The sequence below is a fragment of the Lissotriton helveticus genome, chromosome 3_1, assembly GCF_964261635.1.
Source record: "Lissotriton helveticus chromosome 3_1, aLisHel1.1, whole genome shotgun sequence".
Lineage (NCBI taxonomy): Eukaryota > Metazoa > Chordata > Amphibia > Caudata > Salamandridae > Lissotriton > Lissotriton helveticus.
Window position 1 is genome coordinate 1,362,528,400 of NC_136061.1, and position 12,672 is coordinate 1,362,541,071.

Genomic DNA, 12,672 nt, shown 5'->3' on the forward strand with positions numbered 1-12,672 from the left:
GTCGTCCCTGTGCGGTGAGCTGGAGTAGGATCCCTTCCTCCGATGCGGGCCTGTGCTTGTGCACGTGGAGTATGTGTTGCAGCTAACAGGAATCCGATGAAGATACGTGCGGTGTATCATCCACTATGGCAGATGAGCCCTTGCCCTCCAGGGCAGCCAGTGTATATTAGCATCCCCGTGGGCAGTGAGGTAGCACAGCGCACTCCGTGCAGTGAGGATGTGTGCGCCTGGGCGCCCGATACAGGTGTGATTGGAGGCTGGCGGTTCCTAGCTCTTGCAGTTGCACACTGAGCCTGAGTTCCTCCAGGGGGTGGGATGTGTTCTCCTGGGCGGCAGGTGTGCGTAGGTTTTGGAAGCGCTACAGTGAGTAGGGGTTCCTCGGGTCTGGTCGGCTAGGGCAGTTGCGTGGTGAGTGACGCCCCCCCACAGTCGACGTGGGCGCAGCAAGCGCAGGTGTCCTGAGCGTGGCTGCCACCAATCCGTGGCTACATTTGGCTATTCACGGGAGTGCATACATTGCTCCTGAGCGTATATTCAGACCTATTGATATGTGCCATGAACAATGTACGGAGGCAGGGACTGCAGTCTCTTCTGGGGACCCGGTGGGCCAGTTTTGAGTGATGGCCTCGTAGGTAGCCAGCTAGCTGCTTGCCCTAAACCTCCCGGTCCATGCAGCCCCCTTGCCCCGTTATCTCCCTTTTTAATCTCCGCTGCCTTTTGGGTTTATTATCCTCATGATTTTCCTCATCCTTGGCTGTCGGAGGGAGAGGTGGGGGCACGGGGCTCTGCCGCTGACTGCAGCGATTCTGCGGGGTCGCAAAGCCTGCCATGTTCAGGGAGCTCAAACTGGGACGCGGATTCCGTCTGGCTATAAAGGCAGGATAGTTTAAAGAAAACATACTAGATATTCATAAAACTGTATAGGTGAGTGGGAAATTTATATTTTCTGCTGCATTCTAAAGTGGGAGGTTTTCTCCTTTTGTATTACTTACCAGATGATACATAAATACATATTTAAAGCGGCAGTTATACCAGAAAGTCTGAATCAATGCAGCTGCCTCATATCTTGTTTTACTTGAGGTTTTCCAGCGCCTAGACATCTCTGGGTATTAGTTTGCACTTTATAAATATAAAATCAACAACAGTATCAGGAGTGGCATCGTCAGAAGATATTGTGTCCTGTGATGACAGCCCAGCCATTTAAAAATCCCACCATGACCACAGGCCAATGGATTGCATGAAAGGAAGCTTGGAAAAACAGTCTGTGATACCTCCTTCCATTCTCTATTGAGCACTTTATGGACTAAATTATGCAGGAAGAGACTCATGTTGTTTACGCTCATACGGGGTAAAATAATGCCAGTGCTCCAAAGCCAATGAGGAATCTGGAAAGTCCAAGGGCCCAATTCACAAAGGGACTCCGCCCATGTGGTTGAGGCCAGCAGTCTTGGTTGGGTGCCCTTACTCGTTGCAGGTCCTCTTCTATGAAAAACTACAGTTTGAGGTCTCACCATGAGTGCAGGACCCCACCATGACTGCTGGGCCTCCGCCACAAGTGTGAAGGCCCTTTGTGAATCAGGCCCCACGTGATTGTGCTCAGAGCCTCAGATTGGTCAGATCGCTGGACATAGCAACCTATCTGTTCCATGTCCCCCCGGACTTACACATCTTGTGAAACAGAACATTCCAGTCCATTGCACGGTTCCTGAGGAGGGGCCCTCTCTTGATTTAAAAGCTCCTTTTAACAGCATTGATGTATCCCAGCCTCGGAGCTCCTGTTCTGCAAAAAGTCTGAGGTAGCACCAAAGGCTTGGGAAGGCTCAGCTTCAGGCTCAACAGGCAAGGATTCTTGGGGGAGTTTCTTAAGTGTAATGAAGCACTTTCTTAGTAATGAATGTGACAAAGCAGGTTGTAGCAAAGACCCAACTAATATATTGGATACCAACATCAGGAAAAACACCCCATCACCGGTCACCTCCAAGCTCCAGTTGTGAAAACCATCACATTCCAATGTAATATGTTCATGCAGGGATTGCAACGGAATGATAACACTCATTACATCACAGGAATGGAAATGAACCCAGTACACAGAAACCAGTTACCACGAGTTCCTTAAAAGAAGACTTGCTGCGCTTCTTGGGCAAAGCGAACACTGCTGGCAACAGGAGAACACTTCTCATGTCCCCTGTTACTAAGCAACAAAGCTATGTGGTCCCGTCGAGTTCTCTTGTGACTGTCACCATGGCGTCAGGACAAAGACTAGATGGGTTGACCCTTCTACTGCCTGCTATATACAACAATCATTTGCAATGCAATAGGTCTCGCATTTACACGAGTTTGAGCTATTGACATTATAAATTAGAATGCCTTTTATTTTTGTTTTTAAAACATTAATAAAAGGCAGTGTCATTTACAATGGCAATAGCTTAAACTTGCGTAAATGCGAGACCTATTGCATTGCAAATGCTTGTTTTCTTTCAGTTCGGTTTTGCCTTTAATGGGGGATTCTGAGGCAGTAGGTTCTGGTTTGGTCTCTTTCATGATGACTTGGAACCTTTTCCCGCCATTCTGTTACTAAGGATTCCCCACAATGGGGATCAGGCTGCCTTGAAGAAAAAGGGCTCAGCGTTAATTCGGGGTTGCAAGCTGTAAACAGGGTCCGTTTGCACAGGATTATTGAGCTGGTTGGTACAAAGTTGTCCTACAGCGACAAAGGGTGAAAGGTATGTTCTGCGATCCCCTTCAGTGGCTATGTGGTGCTAGGAAGGGAACTCGGGGAGTTATGGAACCACAATGTTAGGTAGTGTAGTTAGTGGCAAGATTGCAAGGGCACGCATTTCAACAACGATGTAATATCACAGGCCAGGACTTTGGTTTACCAGACCTTAGGGACTGGTAAACCAGTAACACTGTTAAGTAGGAACATCTGAGGGGTTATTACAGGGTGGTATGAGAAGCACCTCCCTGCAACAGCCATCCACAATAGGAAGTGCGCCCCTCAGTTCAGATTCCCCTGCACTGGGCTCGCCAAGGGAAGGGAAGATTGTTTTGCCCAGAAAAGCAAGGCGAGGCCTGTTGGGCCGATAATGTGAGAGCAGGTAATTGAATAAGAGGCCTGTGTCAGGGGCCCATGTGGAGGTGCCTAAGAGAGCATCGTCTTAAGATATGGCTGGTTATAGCTGCTAAATACACTACACACAAAGGAAAATGTCACTCATTCCATTTAGAAGCAGGGAAACTATTAATGATGATGATGAATTGATGATATTCATCTCATCAACCTCAGAAGAAAGAAAGATTGAATTAGTCCACTGGGAGTACATAAATTGAGTCACAAATGGCAAATCTCTTTGTAAACCGGACAGCGTACAGTTTGTACAGACGGGTTTGAGAACATGTTTTCTTAATACATAGGTCCTGAAATCCATAATATTGTATTCATACTCCAGCAGGTTCTCTCTTAAAGCGGTACTGTATAGATTAGATTTCACATTGGTGAATTTATGTGGACTCAAATCAAATCAAATTTTATTCATGATCGGTTACTTAAAATCATTACATGATCAAACATAAACAATATAATACAGAGCTTAACATACTATTAATTATACCATAAAATATATTATCTTAAAAAGATTTGTAGAGCGATTGTATACCCTAAGGAGTCTTGGTACCGAACTCACTCGAACACAACTAGAAAGAGACCCTTAATTATTAAATAGCCACGTTTTGAGCTCCTTCCTAGAGGAAGTCAGAGAGGGCAAGGCTCCGATATGAGGCGGAAGACTATTCCAAAGCTTGGAAGTCCCTGTATTGAAACTACTACCTCTCCCAGTTTGTCTTTCTAAATTTGGGGACCACCATTTTCTTGGCCCCAGAGGAACGCAGGAGTCTGCTGGGTTCGCACCAATCGAATACATGCAAGAGAAACTCTTACCCAGTGTTGTGCAAGGCCTTGTGGGCGGTACATAGGGCTTTTGAATTTGATATGACTTTTAACTGGAAGCCAGTGTAGCTTATAGATTGCGTGAGAGACAGATTGGAATTTGGGAATCAATAAAAGCAGCATAGTATGCTGGGTATTTAGATGTTGTTTCTGCATATTAACATATAGTTCATTACAGTAGCCGATTTTTAATAGAACTAAGCAAGTGATGACAGTCTTTTTGGCATTAGCTGGAATAAAAGGGAGAATTTTTGTTCGATTATCCTAAGTGTGAAAAAGGAGGAGGAGACAATAGCATTAACTTGGCTTCCAAAGTTAAGCTTGTTATCGATTTGAACTACTAGGTTCTTGGCCTTGGTCCAGGAACAGAAAGAGGATCTTATTCCTCTGACCACCAGGAGGGGACCCCTGAAAGATATATCAAAGTGTTGTTATTAAAAAGGATTAGGACCCTGACTGAAGGTCAGGTTTAGAAAGGAGGAGGCAGATAGATTCTGGATAAAACTTAAGAAAGCAGTACTTAAAGGCCAGACAAGGATTTTTTAGGCTCTTGTTGCAGAGGGTTGTAGAGCTAGAATTAGATCCATTCCTGTCACTATTGAAGAACTCAAATGGGCTTCTAAGTAGCAAATGAGGGTGCTACCAATTATTTTGTAATAAAGGAAGATTGTGCTCTGTATGGACCACCACCTGAAAAAGAAATAGAACTTGTAATTAGGGGAATGCGTACTTCGGCGATGGGCCCCGATAAAATACCAATTACTCTTTTAAAACAAAATGGCTCTCTTTGGAGTAAAATTCTCCACTTGTTTTTTAAATGTTTCCATGAAAGAAAAATGCTTCCCTCCTGTTGGAAGGGAAGTATCATAGTTCCACTCTTTAAGAAAGGAGACCGTTACCTACCAGAAAACTATAGTCAAATCACACTTCTTGACGCGGTGGGTAAAGTCTTTGGTAAATGCTTACTGACCCAGAATAGTGAATGGGCAGAAGCTCATAAAATCATACCTATTGAGCAAACTGGGTTCAGGGCCAGCATGGAGCGATTGATATATGACCGCCCTTCATGTAATAAATGATGTTAAAGTTAGAGGAGGAAAGGTATACCCAGCTTTTATTGACTTCCCCACAGGATTTAATAAAGTAGATCTTCCTTTGCTGTGGAGTAAGCTTTTAAACTTGGGTATGCCGGGTACCCTTTTAGAGCTACTTCAAGTCCTCCATAGTGATACATGGTGTAGAGTTTTATTGAGTGAGGACAGAGGTTTATCACAAGCTATCCCTACCGCAAATGGGTTAAAACAAGGAGGCTTGCATGCCCCTTCTCTAATATGGCCACCTCAGTAAACCAGGGCGTAGAGAGTTTATTCCTATTGGTAGATGGTTTTATAAACAGAATAGGTCTACTGAAAGCGGAATTTAGCCAATCAGTATAGTCTAGCAAGGCTTGTTCAGTGTCGTGAAAGGATAGGCTGTGTCTGTTCCAGCTGCTGGGTGAGAATTGTATGGACTATTAATTCCAAACATGATTGCGTGATGGTCCGACCAGATAATCGGCAATGCATCCTCTATACTAACAAAGGAATTATTTGCAAAAAATGCCATCTAGCGTAAGCCTGGCCAAATATGTGGCTTTATTTATTATTTGTTTCAGTCCTAGAGTGCTCAGTGTTTGGAGAAGGGCTCCTGTGTCTGTATCTGAAGAAGCCTCGATATGGAAATTAAAGTCGCCTAGGATGGTGATGTCCTTTGCAGATACCCCATGTGAGCGGGGTGTGTCAAAATGTGGTGCTGTGAAAAACTGTCGCCAAAACTGGAGGGGGGGGGGGGGGGGGGGGCAAAAAGGTGTGGACAAACCAGGGTCCAGCAACCCATCAGACCCTCACCAGTTCCCTTGTGAGGAACTGCATACTGGTGAATTCAAATAAAAGTGAGAAATAAGCATAAAATACGTTTTTAAAAAAGGGGATTGCTCCCTTTCAACTGGCTTGTCACTAAGCGGCATATTTATGAGGAAATGGTGTGGCGCTGTGACAAATTTTGCAGCATCGCGTAATTTAAAAAAAACAGGGATGCACCGTATTTACAAGAATACGACGCACCCCTGTTTTTCCTTTGCGCTGACGCTAAAAATAGGTGCCTAGCGCCAACACTGAAACCATGGCGCCATAATGCAAGGGTGCCTGCGTTACAGGGGTGATTGTTTATGTGCAGGAAGGTGTGCCTTCCTGCACATAAACAATAAATAAGGGTGATCTGCTACTTCTAGGTGTGCTGCATTCTGCAGCACACATAGAAGCAGCAAATCGCCTTCATCTAATGATTTTTTTGTGCAGGAAAGGCTACCATCCTGCACAAAAGGAATAATTAATGGCATTTTTCTCTTTCTATGTTAGCTGCAGAATGTAGCACACATAGAAAAAGAAAAAAGTGGGGGGAAAAAATCCTTGTTGCGCCAATCTAATGCCAGCTTTTGCTTGCGTTTAGTTTTTGTAGCTGCCTCAGATTTACAGATCCTTGTAAATCTGGAACAGCGTCAAAAATCAATGGGTGTTGCGGTGGAACACCCACAGCAACACCCATAACAAGCCTCTTTCACACAGAAAAATGTGAACGGGTACCATATGTACAAAGTGGCGGTAAGCCACAAAAAGTGTCTTGACGACACTTTGTAAATATAGTGCAGGGCATTGCGTCACCGGAATGTCGGGAAAAGTGTTGTTCTGGTGTCGCAATACCAGTGTAAATATGCCACTAATTAAATTAAGTTGACTTCCATTCTGATTAGGAGAAAAAATTGACTACGTTTACATTTAAAATTGGATCGTTAGGATTTAAGCAGCTAATGACAGCTTGGCCATAAACTCTAATATGTCTTAAATCGAACACATTTTTAAGATATTTCGTTCTTTCTACCACTAGGGCTGGACATGTGCAGACCACGTGTATAAGGTTGCTTTCACTTGATTACAGTGTCTGCACATGTTACACTTCCCCTTGCCCGGTCCCGTGTCTGTGCACGATCGTGAGATGGCAAGAAATGGGAATATATGATTTTTCCACGAAGACAAGTTCCACGCATGGCATTACCACGCGAACTTTAGTTCGCATGTGTCTTCACCACGCAGCATTTGACAACGCATGTTTTTACTCCGCAAAATTAACGTTACGAAACATCTCACGTCTCATTTAAATTTACATAACGATGCTGATAGGCTACATGCAGTATGAAGGAAAAGATCGATGTTTTAAACAATTAAAAACAACAGATTCCCTTACATTTTATTTTTATTTTTTTCATAATGCGCTTAAATAATACCTTAATTAATAAAGTTTAGATTCTTATCTGACCCCTGTACGTCTTTCCCCATCAGCCCTTTCTTCCACCGACCACGGAAACAAGCGTCAAAACACGTCTATCAAAACTGTGAAAGGACTTCAATTATGACGTACACGTCTCCTTGTTGGTGAGGCTATTTCCTTGTTCGTTTTTTAAGTTTTCTTATTTATTTATTGTTATCCGCTTGTTTTTTTTTTGGGGGGGAGACCCCCCCAACCCCCCCTAGCCCCCCCCCCCAACTCCCCCTAGCCCCACCCAGCCCCCCCCCCCCCACCCAAGCCCACGCAGATCGTACAGGCAGAACGACACGAAGGAATACCACTCGCGTGGTAAAGACGGACGTTGAAAGCATACGCGTGGAAAAGACCTTTTCGTGGTGAGTGACGCGTGGTAAACGTTATGCGGGGTAATTCCTTCGTAGTAAATGATGTTTCCCGAATCCAAAGCGATAAAACATAATATTTGTACTGTAAGAAGCTTGGGTAGCCCTCGAAAAATTAACATTGACAGTGCAAAGAAATGTAACTGTTTAAAACCATCCAGGCGTGCGATCGTTTTGACAGTACCTGCCGATTTTGGCAACTGTACAATTTCCGCATGCTTTTATTGAAGAGTTTTTTAAAAACCTGAAAAGTGACTGTTGCTTTCCAAGTTCTTTTACTTGAAGATTTTTCAGGGCTTCATCCATATACTGTTGTGCTGGAAAATCTAAGTCGCCTCTAATTAATTCAGCCCAAAGAAGTGTATTTAGACACTGATCTCGTGTGTCTCTAAGTTCAAAACAACATTTTAAGAATGCTGCTTGCCTTGCTTTGGTTTCCTTAATAAGCACAAACTCCAGGCTGACATGGGCCAGTGACGCAAATTTTGGTAAATGGAATCAAATGTTCAGGGACGCATTTATGAGGTTTTGCAGTAGGGCAGCGCCGCAGGCCTTCCTGCAGCTCTGCCCTAAGGCAAAAGAAAAGGCCAGGAATGTGCGGTATCTATTAGATATGGCGCATTCCTTTCCCCCTGCGCCGGCACACAATGGCTGCCGTGCGCCATCGCAGGCACCTTTGCACCATGGTGCAAGGGTGCCTGCGTTGTGGTGATGGTTATTTTTATGCAGGAAAGAAAACCTTCCTGCACAAAACAATCACAAAAGGCTTTTACCCCTTTCTATGTTTGCTGCATAATGCAGTACACATAGAAAATAGAAAACGAGAAGAAATAAATATATTTCTCCTCGTAGTGCCTCCCTTACGCCTCTAACGCCTCCCCTGGGGAGGCGTTAGTTTTTGGCGCTGTCTCAGATTTACGATTTCTCGTAAATCTGGGGCAGTGTCAAAAAGCCATGGATGTTGCTGGGAACGCCCCCAGCAACACCCATTGCACGCCCCTTTAATGCAGAAAACTGCGTTAAAGGGAACAATATTTATGAGGCAGCATTAAGCCAAACAAAAGTGGCTTAGTGCTACCTCGTAAATATGGAGCAGGCTCCTGCGCAACGGAACGTCACAAAAAGTGACGCACCGGTGGCAGAAGGGGTTTCATAAATGAGACCCTCAATATTTTTGTAACTTATATGTCAACAGTCGTTGTTCCCTTCCTTTGAAGCACTTCGCAGCAATAGCATATGTGGGCTCTCCATTCTGGCTAACTATTGCAGTAAAAAGTGAGTTACTGGTGTCATTTTTCTCTAATATCTTTCTTGTTACCATTCTGCTAGGTGTGGTGTACTCATGAAAATCTTCATGACGAGTCGCTGGAAGAATTGGGCGGCTTTGACTTCCCATGCATTAACTATGCCAGATACAACACAAAGAAATACCGTTTCTTCTACGGCTTTGGGATTGGACACCTTGTTGGAGATTCACTTATAAAGATGGACGTCGAGACAAAGTTGACCAAGGTACAAAAGCTCTCCTTCGTCTTCAAAGTAGCAGATCTTTGACAAATGAGACTTCTTTACCCTGTCACTTAAGGGACCGCATTCTTTGCGATGGTTGGATTTTGATCTTTGTGGTGGTGTTGGTTAGTGAATTCTGTCTAAATTCTGTTGTATGTCATTGCTTTCTTCCACTTGAAGTATTTTCCAGAGAGTGTTCTTATCTACTACCTGCCTGATTGACAGAATGTTTTGTGCCCCAAAGTTGACCTTAAATATTTATAACGACCACTTTTTGATTCCCAATCTTGAGTCACAGAATCAAGGGGCAAGTTACCAAGAAGTGCGTTAGTAAACGCACAACGCACATCCCCATATCGCCGGCTATTCCGGATTTCATCGCCTTTTTAGCGCGCAATTATCAATGCGCATCACGTAGGCGAATTGAAATCCAGCGATAGTCGGCGATATGGCACATTAGCGCATGAAAACAAACGTTTTTTTCACGCGCTAATGTATTCCTTGATAATATGGGGGGGTGGATTCAGCTTTATGATCCACTCCCCCATGTTATCAATGCCCTAACACCTGGTCAGAGCAGGCGTTGGGAGACCTGCGATAAACGAGTTTATCGCAGGTCTCCCTTTCCAAACGCCTGCCTAGGTACTAGGGTGTTCCCACGTCAACCACATTTTACATGTGGTTGGACGTGGGAACGCCCACTTTGCATGTCATTAGCGATGTTTATCGCCGACCTGCAAAGTGGGCTTGCGCCAGGCGTTAAAATGCCCTTGTTAATAGGGCTCTAGCAGTATCGCCGCTTTCTCGGCACAATTCGCCGAAAAAGCGGCGATACTTGCCCTTGGTAATATGCCCCCAAGATTGCTGGCATTTTACATGCCCAAAATCCATTCCTCAATGCAGAAATTTTACCATTGCGGCGAAATTTCCAAGGTTGCAAATAGGCTTTGTACGCCCACCACCCAAGGTAGGTGAAGGCCCACATACATGTACCTGCTTTGTACGCCTTTCTGGGTGTGCCCACCACCCAAGATAGATGAAGGCCCACATACATGTACCTTTCTGGTTATTCGTGTACCTCTAGTGCGTAGGTGCACACCCTAAAAACACTCTGAAATGTATTCCATTTAAAGGTAGGAAAAGTGTCTACAAGGTGGGAATGGAGAGAGAATGCCCCCATATCAAATTGTGATCTGGGGTAGGGGGTTTCTGCAAAGGAAGCATAATTTTTCACCAGGTAAACATTTAGGATCCGAGTATATGTTGCTTGATAGTACTCGGAAATATATAGCTCTTGTACATTTTGGTACGTACAATTGAGATTTATGAATCCAATTAAAGTCTGAAACTGGGTCCAAACATCAGTACATTTCACCTTACTAACTCCCTTTAAAAATGTGCTGTTACTAGAAATGACAATAATATCTAGTTGGCCTTGGTTTGTGAATGCAGGAGTTGCTTCATTTATGGAGGGGCCTCTTTTTCATGGTATAATTGCCTCTTCCTATAGTAGTAGTAGTAAAAGCTTTTATTCGACATTTTTGTCATTAAGCCAACATACATATAATACACATACTTTTTCATAAAATAGAAATTTGTTACAATGAATAAAAACTTTAAAAACATTCATATTGTACAAAAGCGCTGTTTGGACAAAGTGCAATTCAGGGCATATTCATTAATCATGGGTTTTAAGGGGGATATACATACCAGGGTATCATACTCGACCAGTTCAATCAACTTTTTTTTTTTTTATGTCTCTTTAAAACAGTTATATACAATAGTAAAAATATTAAAAGACTAATATTAAAATCAATTAATCCTAAAATGGTAATCCAAGCTTCTTTCTGATTATACAAACACCATGGAGAAACCTACTCAGACCAAACACTAATAGCCTACTGTTAGAGGTTCTAAATATTCTTTCTGCCTCTTTGAATGAACGTGTCCCCATATTTTTACATAGAGGCATGATCCATTTTTTCCGAGATTTAACATATAATGGACAAAAGAAGAGGATATGAGCCTCATCTTCTTTCTGGTTTAGTACACATGAAATACAATGAGGATCTTTACTTACTCCTCCCCACCGGCAGGAATTTGATTTAATCTGTAACACTCCATATCTGAATTTGAGAAAGACAGATTTAGCCAGGGGTGGCTCAATTTCGTCCATAAAAAGTTCAAATGATGGAAGATCCTTAAATTGCAAGAATGTGGACGTTAGTTGTCCAGTGGCACGTTCATATATATGATTATTCACATAGTTCCAGTAGGCAGATTTTACCTGGATCTTACAACTATTAGGCAAGGTGATAGATACAGCTGGTGTTTCCCAGTAATGTGATAGACCTATTACTGTAAACCAGTAAGATACATGTCTCAGCCACTTAATTGTGTTGAATGAATCTAATTCCATAATTTCCAATAAGCCTGCTCTGTAGTTACTTAGTTCTGGGGTAGACCATAATCGCACCCAAAAAAGCAGTGGTCGCAAAAAACACAAGAAATCAGTACGCTTTACATCAATGTCTAAGTAGAGTGACGCCAAAGGTGTTCTTAGGGGTAGTCTAAGTAGGCGTCTGAAAAACTTGTTTTCTACAACGTCAAATGTTTTTTTAGAATAAGGCCCCCAAATTTCGGCCCCATACAGGGCGGCGGATTGGGCTTTTGCTTGGAACACGTCAATCGCAGGTGTAATAGCTTTAGATATACTCCCACCATGAATCTTTAAGATGGGCAATGAATTCTGTGTAAGTGTTAACCTGCTTTTGTCGAGTTGGTTCGCCCAAGACATTCTGCTATCCAGCCTAATGCCCAGATAGTCAAAAGACTCCACATATTCAAGTTTGTTATTATTTAGGACCAAGTTCTTCTTAAAGGATTTGGAGGGATTAATTGCCATATATTTCGTTTTGGATGAATTTATTTCTAACCCCTTCATTACACAATAACTATTAAATTTATTTATTAGATTTTGCAAGCCTTTCGGAGTTTGAGATATGAGGATGGTGTCATCCGCGAATAGTAATGCAGTGACTGCCTCGCTGCACAATTTCGGCGAATCATGATTGCATTGAGCTAAGTAGTGGGGGATATCATTTACGAACAATGAAAAGAGGGTTGGTGCTAGAACGCACCCTTGTCTCACACCTCTTTTCACTGGAATGGATCGAGTAAGTTCTCCATTTCTACCCCACCTTACTTTAGCAAAGTTGTCTGTATGCAATTTTATAAGATTACCTAACAAATCGTCCGGGACGCCCATCTTTTTTAGGCACTCCCATAATAAGTGGCGGGGGACAAGATCGAACGCAGAGCGTAGGTCCATAAATGCAACATATATGCTACTCTTCTTAATATTAACCACTTGGCTGCTAAGGGTCCTCGACGAGCTCCATTGACTTTCCATTGAAATCAATGGAAAGTCCATGACGAGTTACCCTTGTCATTAGCGCTGAAGTGGTTAACATACTTCCAGCATATACACATAAA

General features: G+C 43.2%; 1 protein-coding gene across 2 annotated transcripts in view; it reads left to right on the forward strand.

The window, feature by feature from the left end:
- LOC144823467 (carotenoid-cleaving dioxygenase, mitochondrial-like) overlaps window positions 1-12,672 on the forward strand; it is a 742,462-nt gene that overhangs the window by 709,660 nt on the left and 20,130 nt on the right. For both annotated transcript variants that reach the window (XM_078682002.1, XM_078682003.1), the window contains one exon: window positions 8,998-9,180. In XM_078682002.1, the coding sequence (XP_078538128.1) occupies window positions 8,998-9,180 (183 nt within the window). The remainder of the gene's footprint in view (window positions 1-8,997; window positions 9,181-12,672) is intronic.